This window comes from Coturnix japonica, chromosome 1 (assembly GCF_001577835.2).
Source record: "Coturnix japonica isolate 7356 chromosome 1, Coturnix japonica 2.1, whole genome shotgun sequence".
Classification (NCBI taxonomy): domain Eukaryota; kingdom Metazoa; phylum Chordata; class Aves; order Galliformes; family Phasianidae; genus Coturnix; species Coturnix japonica.
Window position 1 is genome coordinate 125,377,047 of NC_029516.1, and position 23,456 is coordinate 125,400,502.

A 23,456-nucleotide genomic window follows, 5' to 3' on the forward strand; every position below is an offset into this window, starting at 1 on the left:
AATCACAAGGTTGGTAAAGACCTATAAGATCATCTAGTCCAACCATCCTCCCATTACCATTGCTACCACAAGCCACTAAACCATATCTCATAGCTCCTTGTCCAGATGCCTATTGAACACTGCCAGGAACAGCGACTCCACCACTTCCCTTGGCAGCCATTCCAGTGCCTGACCACTCTCTAGGAGAAAAAGTTCCTTTTTATGTCTAATCTAAATGTCTTCTGGTACAGTTTATGGCCATTTCTTCGGGTCCTGTTTGTTGGCTGGGAGAAGAGGCCAAACCCCTCCTCATAAAAGCCTCCCTTCAGGCAGCCATAGAGTGCAATGAGATCTCCCCTGAGCCTCCTCCAGATTAAACAATCCCAGCTCCCTGAGCCATTCCTCATAAGACTTGTGCTTCAGACCCATCACCAGTTTCATTGCCCTTCTCTGGACACATTTCAGGGCCTCGATGTCTTTCTTGTAGTGAGGGCCCCTAAACTGAACACAGTACTTGAGGTCTGGTCTCACCAGTGCTGAGTACAGGGGGATGGTTACCTCTCTACTCTTGCTGGCCACACTATTTCTAATGCAGGCCACGATGGCACTGGCCTTCTTGGCCACCTGGGCACACTACTGTCCCAAACCTGTAGCACCGCACTGGGTTATTGTGGCCAAAGTGCAGGACCCAGCACTTGGCTTGTTGAACCTCATCCTATTCACCTCACCCCAGTGATCCAGCTTGTCTAGATCCCTTTGAAGGGCCTCCCTACGCTCAGGCAGATCGACACCACCTCCCAGCTTGGTGTCATCTGCAAACTTACCAAAGGTACGCTCAGTTCTCTCATCTAGGTCGATAAACATATTAAACAAGATGGACCCCAGTACCAACGCTTGGGAACACCACTTGTAATGGGTCGCCAGCTGGTCTTGATTGCATTAACCACTACCCATTGGGCACAGCCCTCTAGCCATTTCCTTACCCAAAGAAGGGTATACCTATCCAGGTGATGGGCAGCCAGTTTCCCCAGGAAAATACTGTGAGAGACCGTGTCAAAGGCTTTGCTGAAGACTAGGTAGACTACATCAACAGCCTTTCCCTCATCCACCAGTCTGGTCACCCAGTTGTAAAAGGAGTTGAGGATGGTCAAGCACAACCTGTCTTTCATGAACTTGTGCTGGCTGGGCCTTATCCCCTGGATACCACGCACATTCTGTGTGATCTCACCCAAGATTATTTGCTCCATAACATTCCCTGGTACCAAGGTCAGTCTGACAGGCCTGTAGTTCCCCAGATCCTCCTTATGGCCCTTCTTGCCTCCAATGCAGATAACCAGGAGCTCAGGGTAGATGGTGGAGAGCAGCTCGGCAAGCAACCCTACCAACTCCCTCATTACCTGAGGGTGGAGCCCATCCAGTCCCTTGGACTTCTGACATTCCAGGTGGAGGAGGAGCTCTCTAACTGTCTCCTCCTGAATCACCAGGAGTGTATTCTGTGTTCCAGCCCAGACTTTCAGATCAGGGCATTAAGTGCCCTGAGGATAACTGATCTCCATATTAAAGGCAGATGTAAAGAAGGCATTGAGGACTTCCACATAGTCCCATTAGTACAACTACTGTAGCAGACTGCAAAGCAAGCTGAGACTGGAAACAGTGCAGTTATGGCTGTGTGGTGAAGGACTTTGGGTCATGCAGCACTCAGATTGCCTTACACGAGGTCTACTGTCATATTTGTACCAATGGAAGACTTGACTTGCAGCCTTGGACTATCAGTCCGTGCTTAAAGGAGAATGATCCATGCCAGAGGAAGAAATACCGTGGCTCCAGTTTACGTCAGCTAGAGACCTGTAGAGTACAGTAGCAAATCTTCTTCCTGGGGTTTATCTGTCAACCATATTATTTTTGTGCAGGCTCGTTGCTTTTGTGATGAATGTTGGGAAAACTGGGTGGCACTTTGGGCTGATCACATCGCCTCATTTATCTCTGTTCTTTTGAGTTGCTCTTTCTGAGATAAGTATATTCTCACTGCTTGCTGGAGAGAGGAGACACACAGCATCTGCTGTCTGTGGTCACACAAGGTTCAGAAAAGGGGAGGAAGCAACTAAAAGTGTTTGCAATTTCAGTTTTGTACGGTCAGGCATGGCACGAATCTGGTGTCTGTCTCATGTGTTTTTGGGGCTTTCACTGGTGTGTTTTTTTGCTCCACCTTTTCCTTTGTCTCACATTCTGATATTCTTTTCTCTTAGCCAAGCAGCTTTTTAACGTGAAATAAAAACAACTCTGTGCCTTTGTAGCAATTGTTTGATGCAGCTGTGGGCCGTGTTCGTGTTCTTACAGTGGTTATGTGATTGATGGCTTTCTCTCTCCAGAATTACAGACATTACAGGTAGCATTACTGAGCCATGAGAAAGCAGTTGTCAAGTTTAATACAGATTATAGTGTCTACTACAAACACTGTGTTTAGTGTTGCTGGTAAAGAGCTCCTGAGAATTCTGCTGGAAAGACTTTAGCTTCCTTTTAACAGTAATGATCTCTGGGTCTGAGAGATACCATTGGTCAATTTCCGAAGGGCTCCTCCAATGCGGCACAGAGCATGCTGTCGTGTCACTGACCTTGAATTCTCTCCCAGGTTTTCCATTCTTAACTTGCTGCTTTTTTCATCTGTCCGTCCTTTTGATCTGATGTCATTGTTTTTCAGCTGGGACAACATACGCGATGATACCAGTGTGAGGGAAACGCAGATACTGGATCAGGCAGTGTCCTCTGAGCACAACCAAATATTATGAAAACATCTATGTTCTCCTTTTGCCTTTTATTTTTCATATCATCATCTGTCTATCGTGCTTTAGCCTTACCTGTTTTTAGGCCTTTCTTGCTTGAGCTCCTGTGCTTAGCTCACCAATACTGTAGTGCCTAGCATCACTTCTAAACGTTCTCCTTTAGGCAGAAAATGCATGCACATTTTCTGAAGAATTAAGTCTCACTGCTCTCCAGAAGAAGTAGAAATTGCAGACTTAACCATGTAGCTGTGGTGTGCAGTGCTTTGCTGGTTTGGAAAGAAAGCGTTTTGAGCACACAGAGCTTTGCAGCAGGGAAAACAATGTCTTGGTGAACACTTCTTAGCTTAGGACTGATTGTAGTGGTTATTCTCAGTGTACTTTTCTTCATGTGTCTGCAGGAAATGCATTTGACAATCTACTTTTGATATAAAGTGCTTTGGTAGTGAGCTGGAAGTACAGGTGTTGTCGGTGAAGGACTGCTGTTAGCAGGTATCTCTAATCAGAACAAAGCAGCACGATAAGCTCTGATTGGAAGCTGAAGTTTAAACTAAGTCACATCACAAGTAAGGAAGATTTTATTAAGAGTCAAAGAAATTAGCCATGAGAATAACATACCTAGAATGCTGATAGATTCCCAAACCAATGTCAGGACACCTTTAAGGTTGTTTTTTACAAATCACATCAGATGATGATTCAAGTGGTTCTTTGGAGCCTTAAAATCAGAACTGAATCACATACGTGGCCTCTGTGAAATCAGTAATGATCCTCCACTACAAATGAGGCTCTCCTAAAGTGTCTCAGCTTCAGTTACGAGCTGCCAACTGCCCTGTAAACGTAATTGGCAAGATTTTAAATTAAGTTTTATATACTTTTTTTCTCTTTCCTTTTGCAATTTCACATTATAGCTCGGTCTACACTTGTTGATTCCCTGCTCCACAAAGATGAGCTTCACCATGCTCTTAGTAGGTGATATCAGTGCCATCACTGACCAGGGTAGGAATGAGTACCCAGCCTATGGGGAAAAGGTAAGTCAGCTTTTATTCACTATGGCACAGCTCTCTAAGGCTTTCTTTTTATTCTTCATTGGAGAACTGGTCAATAATAAAGTGTGGTTATACCTGTCTTAGTTCCTAGCAAGCTTAAAATTTGGCTGGGTCCTTGAAATAGAGAATTTATTTTGTTGATTGTTTGGGGTTTTTAGTTTTTGTTTTGTTTTTAATGCTATGATGAGTTTTTCCTGTGCTTTTGCCAGGACCTGTGTCTGTCCTCCCCTCCTTTCCAAAAGCAGAGCTCATGGTAGCCAGCCAGTTACTGCCACTTGTCTTCTCCTACCTGGAGCCAATGGTAAAACATTTCACTCCTGTTGCCCAACTGCATGGACAAGAAAAGCAAAGCGTGTGAAAGGGAGTAAGATTTACTGAATAAGGGGTAAAAAAACAGCTCTTACCCTGAATCCCCAAACAGTACTTAAGAGTTTCTGCCACTTATTCTCTACATGGCTAGAAAAGAAGCTATTCAGTGCCTGTCAGTCCCTTGCTTGCTTAGCTAGAAGCTGTTGTGGTATCCAGCTGCCCAGTAGATTCTGCCTAGATTGTAACCGAAAGGCACTACCTTCAACTACACTCCTGCTTCTGCAGTCCAAGTGAAACAGAGCTCTTGTTTACCATACACTGCCCCACTCTGTTGTCAGCTACATGCACAGCTCAGCCTGTTGTCTCCCTGGCATTACTCATCTATTATAACATCCATCCCCTGGCTCCTGCACCTATTCAAGGAAAGAAGTATAAAATTCAGTTTGTTTCCTTTTAACTTACATTACCTCTAATATCTCACCCTCAAGGACCTAGCTAAGTTTTAGAAGTGTGATTAGCAAATATAAAAGTATAAACACCCTTTATATAAAAGCCAACTTACATTTTTCCACATCAGTTGAGTGGTTTGAGGGAGCTTATAAGCAGGAGGGGGACCAACTTTTGCATGGTCTGATAGTGATGGGAATGGCTTTAAACTAAAAGAAGGGAGTTCTAGTTGAGATGTTAGGAAGAAATGTTTTGATCTGCCTGCACAGTTTGGGCTGTGAGCTCCTTTGGCTCAAAGCTTGCTGGTAGAGATAAGGGGTAGCATGAGGCCATGGTCTGAATGCTTCCCCAAATGCTAATGTTTATCTTATCTTCAAGGCATACTGAAAAGGGACTGGTGGTAACTTATTCTATGGTACCTATTCTAACGTGTGTGACTCAGTGTGCCAGGGCGTTGTATTTGGTGCATACAGCTCTGGCAGTGTTTGTGTGCTGTTTAATTGCTGAAGTGGTGGTGGAGTTGTAGGAACAGGGCTGTGGTTGTCCTGACTCTAGTAGCTCTCTCTTGCCTTATTTCGTTCAGTGATCTCTTCAGTTACAGCATTTTTACTTCTGCTTCTTACTACAGTCTGTGTGTGCTCCATGGTGGCAGGGAGTCGGGTTGATTGTTTTTCGGAAGGCTGCCTGCCATAAACTGGTTTTCATTAAAAGTCTGTCATTAATTATACTGAGTTAGTTTTTCAGTTCATCACCCTGTGAAATAATGACATCAGATCTGGTTGCCAGGGACTATTAAAAAACAGAACAGGACACTTCGCTCTACCAACAGTGTGACTGGCATCGGCTGCCTGTCTTTGCCTCTGAAGGTCTTGTTTCTCTGTTTATCTCATCCACTCGTGTCCATCCAGGCTGGATGGGGCTTTGAGCAGCCTGACCTAGTGAGAGGTGTCCCTGCCTAGAGCAAAGGGTTAGAACTAGGTGATCTTAAAGCTGCCTTCCAACCCACATCGCTCTGTGATGCTATGATCTCATAGAGCTCTCGCAGCATCGCCACCAGTTGGCACTGCTCAGTGCAGCGCTGTCAGGTCACCCACCTGGTGGCTGAAGAGCCGCTCTATGCAGGCAGTGGGGCACACTCAGTTGGGGTGTTGGGCTGGCAAGGGTGGGGAAGGCAGCAATGTGTTCTTACCGCTGTAGGAGAAGGTTGGGAAGAGCATCTGGAAGACTTTGTCCTCTGCGGGTTGGGCAGCGTGCCAGGCTGTGTCAGCGTTGCTGTGGGATTCCTTCTTTTGTTTTAAAAGCTCTCAACAGCGACTGTTGTTCAGAGGAGCTTTTCATTCCTGTTCACACTGCCTGTTGTAATGTTCGTCATCCTTTTATTTAGAGATGTTCTTTGAGGAACGGAGCCTCTTTGCGAGAACGGGCCGGGCGTTACACCTTTCCCCCTCATTCAGTGTATTTCCTATAATTCTGCTTCTTTGAAGCTATTGCTTGGATTTGTTTTCCAGCATCTCTGTACAGAGTACAAAGGTCTGCCTTTGTTGCTGCCCATGAGGTACTCTGCACATATCTGAGACTTAGAAACAAAAGAGCACTATTTTTTTTGGTCGCGGGGTGTTATAATTGGCCACTTTGAGGAGATCTTACTTCCCTGCACAGCTCAAAACTGACTGTAAGGTTGTGGGGCTGCAGAATAGTGGCAGATGGTGACATACAGCTAATAAGCGGGGGCTCGTGCTCAGCTGTCAGTCAGAAGGCCTCAAAGCTTTTGAACAGAGGATTTCCATCCTGCCTCCTGCCAGGAGTTCAAGACCTCAAAGCGAAAATCCTGTGAGATACCATCTTCAAAGTAGCAGAATTAGAGGTAATTTCTCCAAAGCGCCGTATTAAAAAAACATAAAATCCACCTACGAGGGCATACCTTTTTCAGATACCTCGCTCAGCAGAGTATTGCACTTGTGAAATTTGACATTAACTCCTGCTCGCTGAGAAACACCTCCGGAATCTTAATTTGGGGCTGGGGGAGGGGAGGGAGGAGAGCAGTTGGGAATGTTACGTACAGGGAGCGCTGCTGTGTTGGTGGTGGCTGATGAATCTTTGCCCTCCCAGTGGCAGTAAGAACACACAACTGCCCGGCCTCCTGAGCCCAGCAATTGCTGCTGGAAGAGCTGGGAGGCAATGGGAATGAAGTACAGTTCTCTGCTGCACTGAGTAACAAAGAACAGAAATGAGCTATGCAAATGAACTGGGAAGGGTTTGCTCGCATTAAGTAGGTTTTCTTTAATCTTGCTATTTAAGAAGGCTTACCTGCAAGGCCTTCATTTTATGCACAAACAGATTTTTTTCCCCATTATCTGAAAGACACGGTTACTCTGAAAAATATGAATGGTAATCTCTTTATAACTCCTGGGCTGCTCCGTCACACACCTTGGAGAATCCCAAGGTGAAAGCTATTGGCACCAGCAGCGCCTTGCTTTGTACTGCCTGTACTGTACTGTGTGTGCTTATAACAGCAGCATTGGTGGTGGATGGAAACACGAAGCACTAAACTGCTGGGCAGCAGTGTTCCCTGCAGGCTGAGTGGAATGAGGTCCGTGCGTTGTGCCACATTACTTAACCAATGGTTGAAAAGTAACTGGGAAGTGTTTATTTCAATATTAACACAATTCTTTTGTGGTTGACAAACTAGTGTATTTCAGTATACTCTGCTGCCTGCAAGTTCCCTCAGAGCTTTGCTCCCACAGCCACAGCAAAATCACGCTGTACAGAAGAAGAAACGCACCTGACTGGTTCTGGTTTGCTCATTTACAGTGCTTGTATGCAGTCACGAAGGAAGCAGCCGGAGATGTGGAGGACAAGGAGACCTCCTTTCTGGTTCCCTTGGAGTCTTAGCACACTGGGCATTTCTGGCTGGAGCAGAAAAAACAAATGGGTATGGATATTATTGATCATTTCTTACTTGTTATTAGCGTGTGTTCCCCTTTCCAGTTCTTTCTGTATTCTTTCAGTCTTGGATATTTGGAGAAAGGGTATCCAGGGCTGAGTTTTGAAGCTTGAGGCTGAGTTCTGCCTTGCTGGCTGCCCCACTGAGCATGGCTGACTGCAGCAAATGCCAGATCCCTACTCCACATTTCGTCTTTCTCTAGTTAGTGTGCCAAATAGTGAATGTAATGATCATCATCACCTTGTTTCCATCACATAAACCATAACATATCCAGAATGGAAAATGAAAACGGGATTGTTGGTGTATCTGAAGTTGCAGCTGTCCCTAAAAGAGTAACTTGGTTTTACATAATGAAAAGGGTGAGTTCGTTTGTGTGCATGGCGTACACCGGATCATTGGAGAGATCAGCAAACCCTGCACATGTTCTGCAGACTTTCTAGTACAGCACACAGGGTTCTCCTAGTAAGTAAGCAGGATGTTGAGGAGATGGCTTTGGAATACCATAGGCGTGAACCTGGTGCTGTAGAACATAAGAACTCACATCTGTGCTGCCTGCTCTGTGGGAGGATCAGTGCTTGAATAGCGGGCATGGATACACGGATACGCTGTTAGGTAGTTCATCAACGTAGGGAGAGCTTCAAGAGTTTCTGTTGCGGCTTTCAGGTGTTACAGAGCTCTTGTTAAGCTCATTTAATGGTACGTAATGACCTTCTGTGCAGTTGGTGAGGTATTTATACATCTAACTGACTGCCACCTGCTTGCCCATGACCCCAACACTGTCTCTGAGAGCAGAGTCTCCTCCTGTTGTGTATGGGGAAAGGAACTTGTGTTACACCCAAGGACCAGCTGAGGTGAGGGGTGGTTGCCTGACGCATCCCATTATAAAGCACTTTTTTACACCGGTGTGGCAGTGGAAGGGCTCGGTGTGCTCCAGCTCCATCGCTGAGGAGCTCCCTGGTCCTTTATAGGGTTACTTGCACTGGCTGGATCAGTGTTAGACAAGACTGCTTTAGCAAGAGTGTTCTGCTATGGTTTATATACTGTTTTGTTTTCCTTTTAGTCAAAATCCCTTCCTCGTGGCTGCATTTGGAGCTTGCTCTCTGACAAGGCAGTGCAACAACCAGGCCTTCCAAAAACTGGGACGTTCAATGACCGCCTCCGACATGGTTTCAGAAGTCGGAACAGCTTTTAGCAAACTTTTTGAAACCTGAAGTCAAAGCAGAGGAGGAGAGAAGACCGACGACTGCCAGTCATTGCATTTACAGTAGAATTTAAGTCATGCACCCTTCAAGTGCTGTAGCAGCATCGGTATGATAGGTAGATTTTTTTTTATTCTTAAGAATAGAAAACTATGATTAATGTAGATATTTTTTAAGAGTTTGGAATACAGAAATGTTTTGGCTGAAAGAAGCTGTAGTTGCAGATCTGTTATAATATAATAAAACTAAGCTGAAAGTATCCTTCTGTTCTTTTTGATAGTTATTGAGCAATAACTGAAATACGAGCAGCAAAACAATGCACTTGAGACTTAGGTAAGAATAAAATTCTTCCACCAGCTCAACCGAATTTCCTACATTGCACCACGGTTGTCCTGATTTCATCCTTAGACCCTCCGTCTAGAATCCTAACGATTGCACTTCATGTTTTGCCATGTAGTATAGTCACTTTAAGAAGCAGAAAGCCAGCCTCCTTGGAAAGGGAATGCATGAGCGTTGCTTTAGATGTTGAATGTAACTAGTTGCCTTTTCCGTTCCCAGTCCCAGAGGCAGCATTCATTTTGACTGGACATCCTTCCTGCGAGGTCTCGGCTTTGGGAAGATTCCCCCATTGCACAATAAGGATATACTGTAGGTATGTTAGTATTAAACAGCATTTATGCTTACCTGAGAAAAGAACTCTTTTCTAGTCCTTTAGCTGGTCTCAGTCATCCAGAACTGGGCACGATGACTTGTGTCACGTTCTCATTCAGAGAGGTGCTAGGCAGGGTAGGAACACCGTGCCACCAAACCGACCTGCTCAGGCTCTTGGGCATAATGGCAGAGCAAAGTGTTTTAGAGCTCAAGTAGCTGCTGAACTGGAGCTCTGAGAACATGAGCACACATAGAAGTAGGTTGGTATCTGTTAGCCAGCAGGAATATGAACTGGAAGAACTAACAGCAGACAACAGCACTTAACTGTATAGTCAGAGCTAAGGCAGGCAGCTGTGCACTGTGAGCCACGGGAAGGAACAGAAAATGGCGGCAGGGGCTAAAACAGCTGTTAAATATTCACTGCAACCACTGTTTTCCAGCTCCAGAGTGGAGCACCGTGACACGTACGCAAGGCGCATCGCTCCCTCATACCCTGCAATAGCTTCCCACCTGGCGTCAGGCTGCTCTGCCTATCGCCCCTCTGGCCCTTAGCATTACTACTCCTGTATGCACTGTGACTACTACCTCACCCCAACGCATTTTGTTTTTCTTTTTAACCCAGTTAACCTGTTTTGTAAAATGGGTTTTTAAACGTTTGCTCATTTTGGTCTATGAGGGTTCGCAGACTTCTTAAAGCAGAGCCCGACTAACTGTCTACATGTAAGAGATGGATTTCTGCTGTTTGTTTAAGCAGTTTTCTACCCGGCCAACATGCTGGAGGAAACCAAGGTACCGGGATTTACCTCCTTCATTCCAGAAGCCCCGAACTCCTTTCAAAGAAACAATCAGGAAAGTGAACTGATATAAAACAGCTGCTGGATTTCCTGCAAACACTGGGCAAAAGGTTTTGTATCTATAGAGCAGCAGTGGCAGCGTATCAAAAGGGCGCTATAGCAAAATGGCACTTGTAGGCCAAACCAATGGATCTCCATCAGTACGGACCTCAACCTGCCCTGTTGGTTTTAAGTCTACAGAAGAGTTGTAACTTTGTTCTTCACCAATGTACTCTAATAATAATTGTTATGATTTTTTGAACGTTCTGGAAATGTAGCAATTCCTTTCAGTAGGAAATAAAAATATAGCAACTTAACCCTGTGTTCTGAGCACGTTTGTCCCCCCAGAGTTGGGCTGCATTAAAACCATTTCTTCTTCCAGGTCATGGTGGCACACAGCTACAGCAGCAGCACGCACACAGCACATCGCCTCACCTCTGTGTTTAAAGCACACATGGCCAAAGCAAAGAGGCCCACTCCCTCACTCACCCCCCACATTGGGTGCCGGCTGCTTGCTCCATGGGGACTCAGTAATGGGACCAGCAGTGCATCGCATGCACCACCTCCTCCCTCTCTCCAGTGCTGACACACACACCCTGAGCCCCTGTGCTCCCAGAGCGGGGGAAATCACACTCACCTCTGCAAAAGCAAACTGAAAAGGTTACACCTTATACTTTATTAGAATAGGAGCAGTATTTACAACACAGCAGCCAAAAGCACAAGTCCAGCGCCGAAGGCTCAGCTTTTCTCCTCAGCTCGCTGCTTTGCTTGCCCACCTTCCACCATTTCCCATGTTGAAGCTGTGCTTCTGTCCTGCAAAGAACACGCAGTGGGTCAGGCCCGGCAGCTGGGATCACAAAGGGTCAGCACCTGCCTCACACTCGCTCTGGGTGCCCCACAATGCACCATGTGCAGCTTTGAGATGGCACTGACAGCAGCCGCCGTCCTGCAGCACTGCCAGCCTCAGCTTCTGCATTTACAAGCTGTCCTGACCGAGCAGCAGAGATGAGTTTTTAGCTGTGTTCAAACAGGGAAGCAGATGTTCTAAGCTTCCCACGGCTCCCTCTGCTTTCACAGCTGCAGTTCAGCCCTGTGGTGCTCTGTCCCTCAGCCCAGCCCTTAGCAGCACGCTGGCTTCCACATGAGATCCCGAGGCTGCTGACCACAGCTCCAGCCTGCTATTAATGGCAGCACTGAGAACGCCTCTCATGCTTAGCAAGTAACACCCCTTCATGTGATCCCGCTTTGTATCTGCTCAGTGGCAAAACAATGCAAGGACACTGAGCATGGCTCGTGTGAGAGGAGCAGCGTGAACTGCTGAGCAAAGCAGGGATGGTTCTGCATATAAGAAGCAAGATAGAACCGAGGGCTGAAGCTGAGGTGAGAAGGGCAGTGCGACTCAGAGCTGGAAGCAGCAGCACCCCCTGAAGCAGCAATGCAGCATCTTGAAACCAAGAGGAGATGGCAGCCCAATGAGGGGACTTCTCGAGCACAGGCACAGCCGGGGTAATGCAGACTAAAAGCAGGACGCACCATGGAGAGAGAAGAGGTACAGGAGCCAGGGAAAGTATGTACAGCTCAAAGTGAGGAACAGACCCTCATGAGCAGACCCACCCTTTTGGTACGGGAGTGTAGGTAGAGGGAAGGCAGCATCTCCACCAGTAACCTCAGTTTACTTTCCCGTTCCTCTTCAGTCTTCAAAAATCAGCACACATCACTCCCAGCCCTTCTTCTGTATGGAACTGGGACAATCTCAGCATTTATGGACATGATGGGATTTTCAGTGGCAAAACAGCACTCCCTTGGCAGCTACAAAAGGAGCTACAGCTTGCATGGGGACACGAGGCTGAGCATCAGGACAGGCCAGCAGTGCCATCAGCTGCCTCCTGCTACTGCTGTTGTACAGGGACAGGGCACACTGATGGGGGAGCTGTGAAAGGGCACATCTGGATGCTGCCTGACAAACCATGGCCCATCTCACACAGGGAGCAGCTGTCTTATACCTTGATGTGGATTCCTAAGGCAGCCAGGTCCCCACGCAGACTGTCACAGGCCTCCAGGAGGGGTTTTCTCTCCTGCATCAACTGCCGTCTCTTCTCTTTCTGTTCTTGTTTTGGTCCTTTTGCTCCTTCTTCCATTTGCACAGTCTCTGTGGCTTCCGGCAGCACAAGAGCGTAATTACGGACCTTTGTGCGGAAGCTCACGAGCTCATCCATCACATTTGAGAGCAGAGCTGTATTTCCTCCTTCCACCGCAACCTGCAAACCAAACATGGTGCTTTAAAAACATCTGAGAACGAGTTCAAAGTCAACCACAACTCAGCAGCCTTGCCACCTCTCTTGGTTGCATGCCTTCCATTACAGTGATGTAACTGAAACATTGCAGCCCCTCCTCCTCGCACTGGACAGAAGTGAGAAGAATCACAGAGTCACCCAACACTTTAGGCTGGAAGGGACCTCACAGCCCACCCACCCCAACCCCAGCCATAGACAGGGCTGCCCCCCACCAGCTCAGCTGCCCATGGCCCCTTCCAACCTGGCCTTGAGCCTCCAGGGATGAGGCACCGTAGCTTCTCTGGGCAGCTGTGCCAGCACCTCACCACCCAAAATTATGGCACAGTCATACTTTCAAGTAGCTCCATGCGTTCCCAAACATGGCTTAGCAGCAGCTCTCAGCACAACAGAAGCCCAGCTCCGCAGCTATGAGCTCCTCAGGAGAGAGCACACACACCAGCCTCCTACCCTGTGTCTGAACCCCAGCCCTCCTCAAGGAGTACAACCAAGGAAAATCCGGCATTTTTTAATTGAAGAATCATAGAATCACTTGAGTTGGAAGGTTCTGGTTTGTCAGAGAATCACAGAATGGTTTGGGTTGGAAGGGGCCTTTAAGATCACCTAGTTCCAACCCCCTTGCTATAGGCAGGGACACCTCCCTCTAGACCAGGTTGCTCAAAGCCCCATCCAGCCTGGCCTTGAATGCTTCCAGGGAGGGGGCATCCACAACCTCACTGTGCAACCTGTTCCAGTGTCTCACCACTCTCACAGTAAATAATTTCTTCTTGATAAACATTCCGAAGAAGAAGTTTATGAGACTGAAAGTAATAAATGTTAAGAGCCACGAACCTAGGGCAGGGAGAAGAGCACAGTAAATGCTTGAATGCAGAAGGGTAGGAGAGTAAAGATGAATGATGAGTGGGGCTAAGCAGCATTGCTTCCACAGGCACTACTGCCAGCATTCATGGAAGCACTGATCCATGGCACAAAGGAGGGATCCTCCCCAAGGAGGACAGCACTGGATATGAGATCAGCTCATCTTCCATGTAAAACACCCAATGGGCTCTGAGGGCTGAGCTCAATTTTCTTCTTCTGTAGTACCAACCAATTCAAAGGGCCCATAAGGAGATTTGTAAGGAAACGTAGCCCTTGTCTATCCCCAGGATGATTATTGCTGTTACTTCTGGAACATGGAACTCCTTGAGAGATCTCAGGCCTCACCTTTGATTTCTGGGTGGTCCTGTGTGGAACCAGGAGTTGGAACTGCAAAGATCCTTGCGGTTCCCTTCCAACTCAGGATATTCTGTGGTTCTATGATTCTTTGCTCACAGGCTCCAAATGGGCAATGATGCCTTCCATGCATGGGCCAGAACCCCAGCAGGAACTGGGGAGGGCTGCCTAAGAGAGAAACATCTACCACAACTTCTGTCTGGTCAAACCCATCCTAAGTGCAAAACACATTCACCCTACCTGCCTGTGGCTATCCAGGCTCCTTCTCTCACCCATAGAGAGAGGCAGCTTGCACCCAGATGACTGTACAAAATGGGACTACTGCGGAAGTACAGGGGGTTATGTTAGACTACACATACCACATACCGCATACCTAACAGTACCAATGTAAAGGCTTTCAAGTGGCAACTTTCTCATTTCATTCCTCAGACGCGCGTTACTACAACGTGACAGCTGCAGAAGTCATACAGGGACACCCACAGGAAGAAACAGGCTCCCGCAGGGCTTCATCCTTTTCTGTCTGCTCAGACGCTTTCCTAACACACCACAGCAGAAACCGCAAGCAATGCAGGAAGGTTTACCCAAACCAGAAATAGCTCTGTTACCTCTGATGCTTTTAGCAAGTGCTCCACAGAGCATAATGCTGACACCGTTACTACGCACCAGCGCATCCCAAAGAGGAGTTTCATACCTGTCTTTCTTCAAAGGACATCCCGAGGGCATTAAAGAAGCTTTCTATATAGGAAGTAATGCTCCCGTACACAACCGAGCTTCTGGGAGATCCAACATCCTGTTGAGAAACAGAAGAAATGGCCCAGTCAATACACATTACAAAACTCAGCTCTCAACAGCCCAGCCCATGGGGAAAACCACTGCTAATGGCACAGAGCCACCCCCAACAGTAAAACCCAGCCAGGTGGGGAATGACACAGCACGGAAGGGCTCCACCATGAGAATCAACTGAAGATAAAAGTACAGGTTCAAGGGCATTCTTAAAATAGATGACAAAAGAAAACCCTCACACCACCTTCAGTGAGTATCTTACTGATCTAAGCAAGACCGCTCTGAGGTTGCTTGCGGTGCTCTGCCATACTCTGGTAGCACCAGCAGCCTATTTAAGAACAGGGGCCTTTATTTATTTCCTCTGCACTTATTTCAGCTTTAAAGAAGAAAAAATCAAGATTAAGTGACAGATTGAGAAGAGATTGAAGGGACTTGCCTAAAAAAAGAATAAAGATGCAAACAACCAAATCAGTAGCTGGGACTGGCTTTTATCCAGTATCTCCAGCAGGATCTGAGATAAACCACATACTGAAAATTGCAAAGGATCTGAACTGGAGGGAGCTCATGTGAAGCACTGAAGAAAAGGGGCAGGAATGTACCAGCTGAGATAAGGACTATGAGAACATTAAAGAGGAACGAGGCACGTTCACATGAATTCACTCACAGCTGTTAAGGAGGGAAAGAACACACCTCTTGCCTAGGAGTCTAAGCCTCAGGAGCGGGGCTGCTCCCAGACATGTTACAGAGGGCTCAGAGCTGAACTCAGGCACCAACATGCACCTGCAGCTCACTGTGCCTGCCTGCCACAGCCCCCCAGAACAGCCACCCCCTGCTCCCCCCTTAGGTCGATTCCTATGCACGGACAGTAGGCAAAGAAGCGCAGTAAGGCCATAAAACCTGCATCACAATTAGCAGCGTGGCACCATGGCTTCAGGCCTTTCAAAAACCTCAGGTATAAATAATAGAGGGCAGCAAAAGAGACACACTTTGTACACAGTGAGGCATAAACAACAGCCATATACAATTCCTGCTACACGGTCAGGACAAATGGGTACCATTAAGGTCAACAATTTATGGAGCTTTGTTTCTGCCGTTTTCTTACGTGAACAATAAACTAATCTGTCTGCATTAAACAGTGGGACAGTGGACAGCTGTCATTTTCTGATCTCTGTATCCTAATGGGTTACCTTAGTAACAGCCTTAAGCTGTCTGTTGCCATGGTGAATGAGGTCCATAATTGCTGCAACAGCCCTGGAGGTGTCGAAGTCATCTGCAAGCGCAGCCTTCACATTTACCTTTGTGCTGGCCAGCCTGCAAGGAGAAGAGGCAGCATTTATGACAAGACAAACAAGATGCCAGCAGTACGCTGAATTCATCAGCTATTCAGCCAGATGGAGTCATTGAAAGGACACTGCCATCTCCTTCTTAGCTGCTCTGGGAGATGCTGCACTGGTCAGGAAAGCTGCATTTCACATCTGCAAAGGGAGAAACCTGATGCCTGTCAAAGTGTTGGACCTGTTCAATAAATACATCACCAACCAAAGGAACCAGCAACAGCATAGCAAATGCTTGCCTAATCATTTAAAACCACATGGAAAATTTGCTTCATGTTAAGCACATCAACTATTTGCTAAGCCCTTTATTTCCCCAGCAGCCCACTTCTTGTGCTGGTGGCACATTTCTGTCCCAAAGCCCTGTCCCATGCCTTGCTCCAGCACTTGACAGGAGAGCTCAACCAAGGCTGCAAACAGCACCGGCAGCTTTCTCTGCTAGGATGCCAGATGACCTGGACACTGATAGGCACCAACCCCAGGGGCTGTTTCACAATAATGCCCAAGGAGCACAGTTAGCTGGGGACCTCCAGCTACTCCAGCTCTTCTGAGGCTCCTCTTCACCCTGTTTTGCCTGTTGCAGGGTGGTTTCACCTGGAATGCTCTCCTGTCTCAGGTATCAGGTTGCTGCCACCCTAAACCCACCCCACCCTAAGCTCTCCCCTGTGACTTTCCCCTTCTCTTCCAAAAATATGAACTTTGTGCCACCTTGGTTGCCTTTATATTTAACAACACACAAGGTGTTACCCTCTTATGTTTCCCACTGACAATCTACATTGATTTCCTCACATGCCTCACACCTCCAAGCCTTATCATTCACTGCCCCTCCTACTCTGCTTCCAGAGCACCTCGCTCCTCAGTTTTACACCCAGCAGAAACCACATCTCTCTGCTCTGTAAGATGATCCAGTCTTCATAAGGGACTCCATGGATATTCTCCTTGTCACTGCCATGGTCTCAATAACCATTACTTCTTTCCCTATGCCAGCTATATTGGCCAATTTCTGAGCAACCCTTCTGCCCTCTGCCCCACACCAGGATGTCAGCATATGTGACATATATGCAAATCATTGCTCATATAACCACAGTCTTTAGATAGAGGGAGAGCACTTACCTTTCCCACAGTACATCTTCTCTAACAGGGTCACACACCAGCTGTCCTTTTATATAAGCGTTCGCATCTCTAATAAATGAGGAGATTGCCTGGAGAATGTTCTTGGCATCATTCATGGTCTCATCGCTAAAATCTACAGCTAAGGAAAAGAAAAAAACAAAGTATCTGAGCACTATGATACAGAGGATGTGGCTGCCATACCCAGGCACAGTATTTTGGCACAGTCCTTCTAGCAAAGAAGTTTGTTATTCTTTGCCACAGCGAGCTTTTCTTTAAATTACTTGCACTCTCGTCCTTACGTTGCACTAAGTCAATTACGTAGATCAACATAAAAGACAATTCCTATAGATCCCAACATACAGCCAACTGAAAAGGAATCGGACTGTTGATAAGACTGTTTGGAAGTTCACGGAGGGAACAACTACCTGATTCAAAGGGTTTTTCTGTACCCAAGTGTTGGATGGGACATGTTTCTGATCATCCCCCCCTGTTGAGGTATAACCCTGGGCTGCGTTCGTCAGGTTTTCTACTTGTGTGCAATGAAAATCTGCATTACTGTCCCACTAACGCTGGTCTTAAATTTAAGCTTTACAAAGCTTTTTAAAAGGCTGAGGTGCTGACTTTTAGAAAACGGTGAGGTACTAAGAGAGATCATTGATATCCGCTACCATTACTCAACCCATTGCCCTGGTTACAGGGCTCAGAGGGGAATACTCGATGGAAGTTTATTCTGATGAAGCTTTGATTAAATCCATTCTTCTCCGCTGATTCAGGGCATTCTCCTGAACCGCCACACACTGCACACCGCCATTCAAGCTCAGAAAATCTCTTAAGCCTGTTCCAGAGAGCAGCAGAGGGCTTTGGAGGTCAAACCCCCACGCCTACAGCAGCTTCACAGCCCATATGCAACAGTGAGAGCAAAGCCAGAAGTGATGGAATACAAGAGGAAACCCAGTGACTCAGGACCCAAGCCCACACTCAAGCAACGACAACACATTCTCTTTCAAAGTCAGGGATGGCAGGAAACATCCCAAATAGGTTTAGGTTACAGAAACCTCCTTAGGAACAAAGAGGAGGTGCTTGGGGATCTCATTCCTGATAAAATTACTTTGGAAGCAGACAGAAAGGCAAGGAGGAATGAAGTAAATTTGTCTTTGAGCAGAACTGAGCTGATGGCACAGACACGTGCTGACAGACTGCATAGCAAGTACCTGACTCTGCCTGCTTATCTGACACAGCTCCTGCCATCGGCATCGCATCCTGCCAAGCACTGCAGACCTCCCAGCAGTTCTTATCTACAGAGCAGCTTGCTGGCAACACACCACCACCACCTCCTTTTATCAAATCTGCCTGGATTTACAAGATAGCCCTCTGCTTTTATCACAGGGAGACATTTAACCACTTAGAATTGTCACATCCTTCTAATACGCATTCAGATGCAACCAGTTCAGGAGGAGCAGAGAAGGATGATGTGCAGGCACTCAGAGCTGCGGGGTTCAGTGTCATTCGTCACCTCGGAGGCAACGCAGCCATCAGCTCCTACTTACAGAATAAATACGTGTGTGACAGTGCTGTAGGTGCTAAACCTTTTTCCTTCGTCCTTTGTTTCAGTGTCACATTCACATGAGAGTCCCACGTGCCCCCAGCTGCAGACCAGCAGCACTGAAGTGTGCACAGTTTATTTCATCCCATGAGGGTGGAAGGTATTTAGACAAACAGTTAAGCACCGTCCTTGGTAAAGATACTTTCCTAAATGCTGGCTTAAGACCAATCCTACAGGGAATCACAGAATGGCTTGGACTGGAAGGAACATCAAAGACCATCCACTTCCAATCCCCTGCCATGGGCAGGGCTGCTAACCACTAAATCAGGCACTAGATCAGGCTGCCCAGGGCCCCCCTAGCCTGGCTTTGAACACTTCAGGGATGGGGCTGCCACAGCCTCTCTGGGCAGGGAACATTTCCACCTACAAGGTGAGAGCTCCAAGGCACCCCTGGAAATCCAGGCTGGGAGGAATGTGAGGAGCCACATACACCTTCTTACCTGAGCTGTATCTGCTGCGCAAACAGAACATCCTGAACTGATCCGAGGAAAACTTCTTCAGAAAATCCTAAACCCCAACCACAAAAAAAGACAGCTTTAGCATTATATCGAACCATTTCTCAACCTGCTCTTTAATCCTCTCACACTGGTTTTACAGGCAAACAGACTTTACAAACAGCCCACGACAGTAGCTGAAGATAGGATTAAAACTCTAATTTAGAGAACTGGTCTCACATCTGAAGTCTAATGCCATAAACATATAAGATAGATGTGCATATATAGGTAGAAGACATCGATATACATGGAACATCAATCATGAATATCAGACGTTGATAAATATTTTGTAACCATCATCATTTGTGCATTAAATAAAGACTTCTGAAGAAAACAAACCAAAGCCATCAGACCAAAATGAGGACGTGACCTTGCAGGAACGGACAGCTCCCAAGTATTGCAAAGCTTGTGAAAGACAGGAACAAGAAAGCAACATTTCTGGAGCATGTGAAGGAAAACTGAGTGAATAAAAATAACCCTTTATATATATATACACATATATTGCTGGAATTTATCTATGCTGGCCACGAAACCTCATTAATTTCACCCTACTACTTATCTAGCTTTAACAATAATTTATTACCCCTACAAAGAACTGTTTAAATGCGTGGAAGGTACACTGATAAGACATTCAATCACTCGGCAGCTCTGCTCTCAGCACGAAGGTTGGACAAGGTGGCCGATTAACTGCTACTGCGCTCCTGATTTTTAATTTGAAAACCAGTGATAGGAAGTTTGCAACACTGAAGCATCACTGCCAATATAAAATCATGGGGTGAAGCCAGCGCAATTAAGAAAATGTGGAAATGGCATTTGCTTAAAGATGTACATTTTGAGGTTTAGCTTCTGCTAGAAGCCCAAACATCAAAGAGCCTGAGCACAGAGGGCAGCACACATCAGCACTGTGCAGTCTCTCAAGTGGAAATAGAAGCAATAGAGGCAATCGGGGCAAAATAAATCAAGAAACAGACTATAATACTAAGTGGCCGTTTTTTAAATCAACTCTGTGTAACTTTATGCGCTCAGCACTCTCAGAAGCTTTATCATAGAATCACTCAGGTTGGAAAAGACCTTAAAGATCAAGTCCAGCCATGACCTAACCATACTACCCTAACTAACAACCCTCTGCTAAATCATGGCCCTGAGCACCACATCCAAACAGTTCTTAAACACATCCAGGGACAGTGACTCAACCACCTTCCTGAGGAGCCTATTGCAGTGCTTAACAAGCCTTTCTATGAAGAAGTTTTTCCTGATATCCAACCTAATCCTCTCCTGGCACAGCTTAAGGCAATTTCCCCTCATCCTGTCACCTGTGAGAAGAGACTAGACCCACTCTCACTGTAAGTACCTTTCAGACACTGGAAGAGAACAATCAGGTCTCCCCTCAGCCTCCTCTTCCCCAGACTAAACAGCCCCAGTTTCTTCAGTCTCTCCTCACAGAGCACATTCTTCAAGCCCTTCACCAGCCTTGTTGCCCTTCTTTGGACCTGCTCCAGCACCACAGTGTCCTTTATGCTAATATGTGGAAGGAAAACAATAACACTAAAACAAGGAAATGGATTCTAATGAGGAATTGTTTGAATTTGGGAAGGGATTTCTGGAAATTACTTCTGTATTTCATTAAAAACAGAACACAGAGAAAGAAAGTAGCATGGATCTCCCAAAGCGGGTTGCTTGGCTGTGCATCGCCGCTACGCACTTGATTTTGAAGGTCAGAATTAATAATCATTAAAGAAAACAAGAGTAAGACACATGAAAGAAACACAGAGAAAGGATGAAGGGGGAAGAAAAATAGCGCAGCTGGATAGAGAGCATCCAGTGCCCCAGCAGGAAAGGCGAGCCATGCCTCAGTGCCTGCCAGGAATGCATTCTGCGCTCCTCTGCCACCACAGACAATGGAAAAGCCAGCGGCACCATCAGAGGCTGCGAACTGTTCAGAGCACACACTGCAAAGTACCACACAGGGCTTAACGTCCAGGATGCAGGAAGGCCGCATGGGAAGAACTGTGGTTCGCTGGACTGCAAGTTACTTGAGGGAGAGGATTAATACTTGCTAACCGTGTCTAATCGTGAAATTAAAAGACGAGACCAGCATGAGAAGAAAGCTGGTCTTGAATTTTTTGTTGTTAAGCACATTGTTGCTCTCTACAACTGCCTCCTGCAAAGAAGCACCACTGCAAAAACAGAGGGGAACATTTCCATAGGTGTTTTTTTTCATTGCATGTGTTGCATTAATGGTTGGTTCTCTGCCCTGTCTACAACATCTGCTCAGACTCAGGAAACTGCTGTGAAAACTGTGAGCGCTGGATAATGTTCCAGGGGGAGACAGGGCTTAACTGCATGCAGACAAGACAAGACGGGTAGAATTAAGAACAAAGCAGCTCACGCCAATTTAAAAGGATTGTAACTAGTTTTCCACGGGGGCAGAGGGGAACATATGTGCTGAAGCTGCCTCTCAAGCTTTGTCTCAAGGAAGAAAATTACCTGATTCTAACAATAGGTGTCAGCTAACACTGGAGCTACGTTGGTGTTATGTATCGTGCATCACAGACATGGTGACACTGCTCTACGCTGCACCACAAACTTGAGCTCAGTCTCTTCATGGGCCTTCATGAGACAAAAGATAACCCAGATGCTACTGAATCACTCCCTCTGGTTAAGGGTTCCCTCTCTCTGACACACCAAAACAAGACAGTCATGCAGCCTGGTGGTAATTAAAGCTCTCTGTGTGCTGGCAAGAAAGTGACAGTAAGAAAAATACAATAAAGACAGGAGACCAGTATTTATGGTCCCACAAGTGCTCTCAGCTCAGCGAGACCCAAGTTAGGAGCAACGCCTGAGAGAGCAGGGTTACTGCATCCAAACAAGGACACCAGCACTAGGAAAAAACACTCTTCTTCACTTTCCCTGCAGTATAAGCATTCAGTCACATCCTTTCACAAAATAAGACTGTGGTTAGTATTTATATACTACATACACACATTTCTTCAACATGCAAATAGAGATTACCTTGATTGTTATGTAGTTTTTTAACGACTTAGACATTTTCTCTTGACTTCCTTTAACGTGCAGATGCCCTAGAACAAAATAAATGCACCAGGATACGTTAGCGTGCTTCTGAATGGGCACTGAAGGAGAAAAAGCTCTGCACTGAGATACTGGAGTCACAGGAGGAAGCAGAGGCTGAGGTGGATGAGTGCCAACCATCTCAATGCAATGCGCAAGTTACCATTCATAACTGTTGCCAGCAGCCCTGCACACATCCAGGCAACACAACACAAGGTGGCCACCTAGATCTTCTACCCTTAAAATGCATCCCCCTGTTCAGCACTCAGCTGTGCCCCATCAAGGACATGCGGCTCTCAGCCACAGCCTCCAAGGTCTGGCATCTCCAGAGCACTCCAGGCAGCAAGGAGCATGTCTGCAGAGCAGCAAGGGTTGCATGCTAATGCTGCTCACCACACAGCACCTTCACGTAGCCATGACTCTGACCAGCCCCCATGAAGGCCTTCCACCAGAACCAACTCTTTGTCTACTGCCTCAAGGGAGTTCAACAGATAGAAGAGAAATAACAGAGGGATTTAGATGGAAAGGCAGGTTGTCTGGCCAAACCCCTTCTCCTAGTTGCCTAAATATTGACTGGCTTAACTTCTGGCAGCCACATTTCAAACAAGTTGGCCACGATTTCCTAGTAAAGTATCAGTAACATCTGAATTTGAAATGCTCTTCTTCAAGAGTTTCAGTACTCGGAGAGAATGATTTCATTAAAGAATCACAAAATATAAGGATTTTCATAACTTTGGCTTGGCGCTCTTCCCAGAGTACAAGTAGTCTAAAAATAAAGCCCTTATAAGAAGATTTATCCCCGGTGCAGGGGATTTTCTTCTTCTAATGGGGATTGCTCCTCCAATTCTAAGCATGCTAAAATTCTGAACTCTGTTACCAGAATAAATTGTTTCTGAAGCTGATTCATTTGCCCTCAATAATTCATGCTATCGTCCTCCAGCAAAATTTTCTTTGAATTAATGAACGCAATCTGTCAGCTCCTACAAAACAGAAGCATTCAAATCGCTCTTGCAATCAAGGTTTTTTGTTTTCTTTCCTGAGAAATCTTCAATCCCCTTCAGTTAGTTTCAAAGAACACTTTAGTGTTTAGTAGTTATGACTCCAAGCTCAAAAACTCAGACTGACTGTTCTATTTAGCAGAAGGTTCCAGCTGGCAGTAACCAGTGCATCTCAGTAGAAGTGAAGAGAAATCCCCAGCACTGCAGGAATAAAGCACACCCTGGAGGATGTACCAGCTTCTGTTGACTTATAACAGCCTCTGCATTGGGAAATGAAACTAGAATTTAAAATTCATCCCAAACAGAACCAACAGATACATATTTACACACGCACACACACAAAAAAAGCCACAATAATTCCCATAGTGTAGCACAGG

At 46.3% G+C, this 23,456-nt stretch overlaps 2 protein-coding genes across 9 annotated transcripts in view; one reads left to right on the top strand and one right to left on the bottom strand.

Annotated features, from left to right (window-relative positions):
• NAXD (NAD(P)HX dehydratase) overlaps positions 1-10,502 on the top strand; it is a 45,406-nt gene extending 34,904 nt beyond the window's left edge. For 4 of the 5 annotated variants that reach the window (XM_015851435.2, XM_015851433.1, XM_015851431.1 and 1 more), the window contains 2 exons: positions 7,370-7,490; positions 8,563-10,502. In XM_015851435.2, coding sequence (XP_015706921.1) covers positions 7,370-7,490; positions 8,563-8,713 — 272 coding nt within the window. In that variant the 3' untranslated portion in view covers positions 8,714-10,502. The remainder of the gene's footprint in view (positions 1-7,369; positions 7,491-8,562) is intronic. The other variant, XR_001552567.1, reaches the window with a different exon arrangement.
• Positions 10,503-10,838: 336 nt separating this feature from the next.
• Positions 10,839-23,456, bottom strand: part of CARS2 (cysteinyl-tRNA synthetase 2, mitochondrial) — a 31,797-nt gene continuing 19,179 nt past the window's right edge. For 3 of the 4 annotated variants that reach the window (XR_001552571.2, XR_001552570.2, XR_001552568.2), the window contains exons 8-15: positions 22,025-22,092; positions 18,959-19,025; positions 16,916-17,054; positions 15,659-15,782; positions 14,380-14,478; positions 12,189-12,443; positions 11,800-11,994; positions 10,912-10,998 (exon numbers count right to left, since the gene is read on the bottom strand). Coding sequence is in view for 1 of the 4 variants with exons in the window: in XM_015851436.2 (XP_015706922.1) it covers positions 10,924-10,998; positions 12,189-12,443; positions 14,380-14,478; positions 15,659-15,782; positions 16,916-17,054; positions 18,959-19,025; positions 22,025-22,092 (827 nt within the window). In the remaining 3 variants the exon portion in view is untranslated. Of the gene's footprint in view, positions 10,999-11,799; positions 11,995-12,188; positions 12,444-14,379; positions 14,479-15,658; positions 15,783-16,915; positions 17,055-18,958; positions 19,026-22,024; positions 22,093-23,456 lie in introns of all 4 variants that reach the window. The other variant, XM_015851436.2, reaches the window with a different exon arrangement.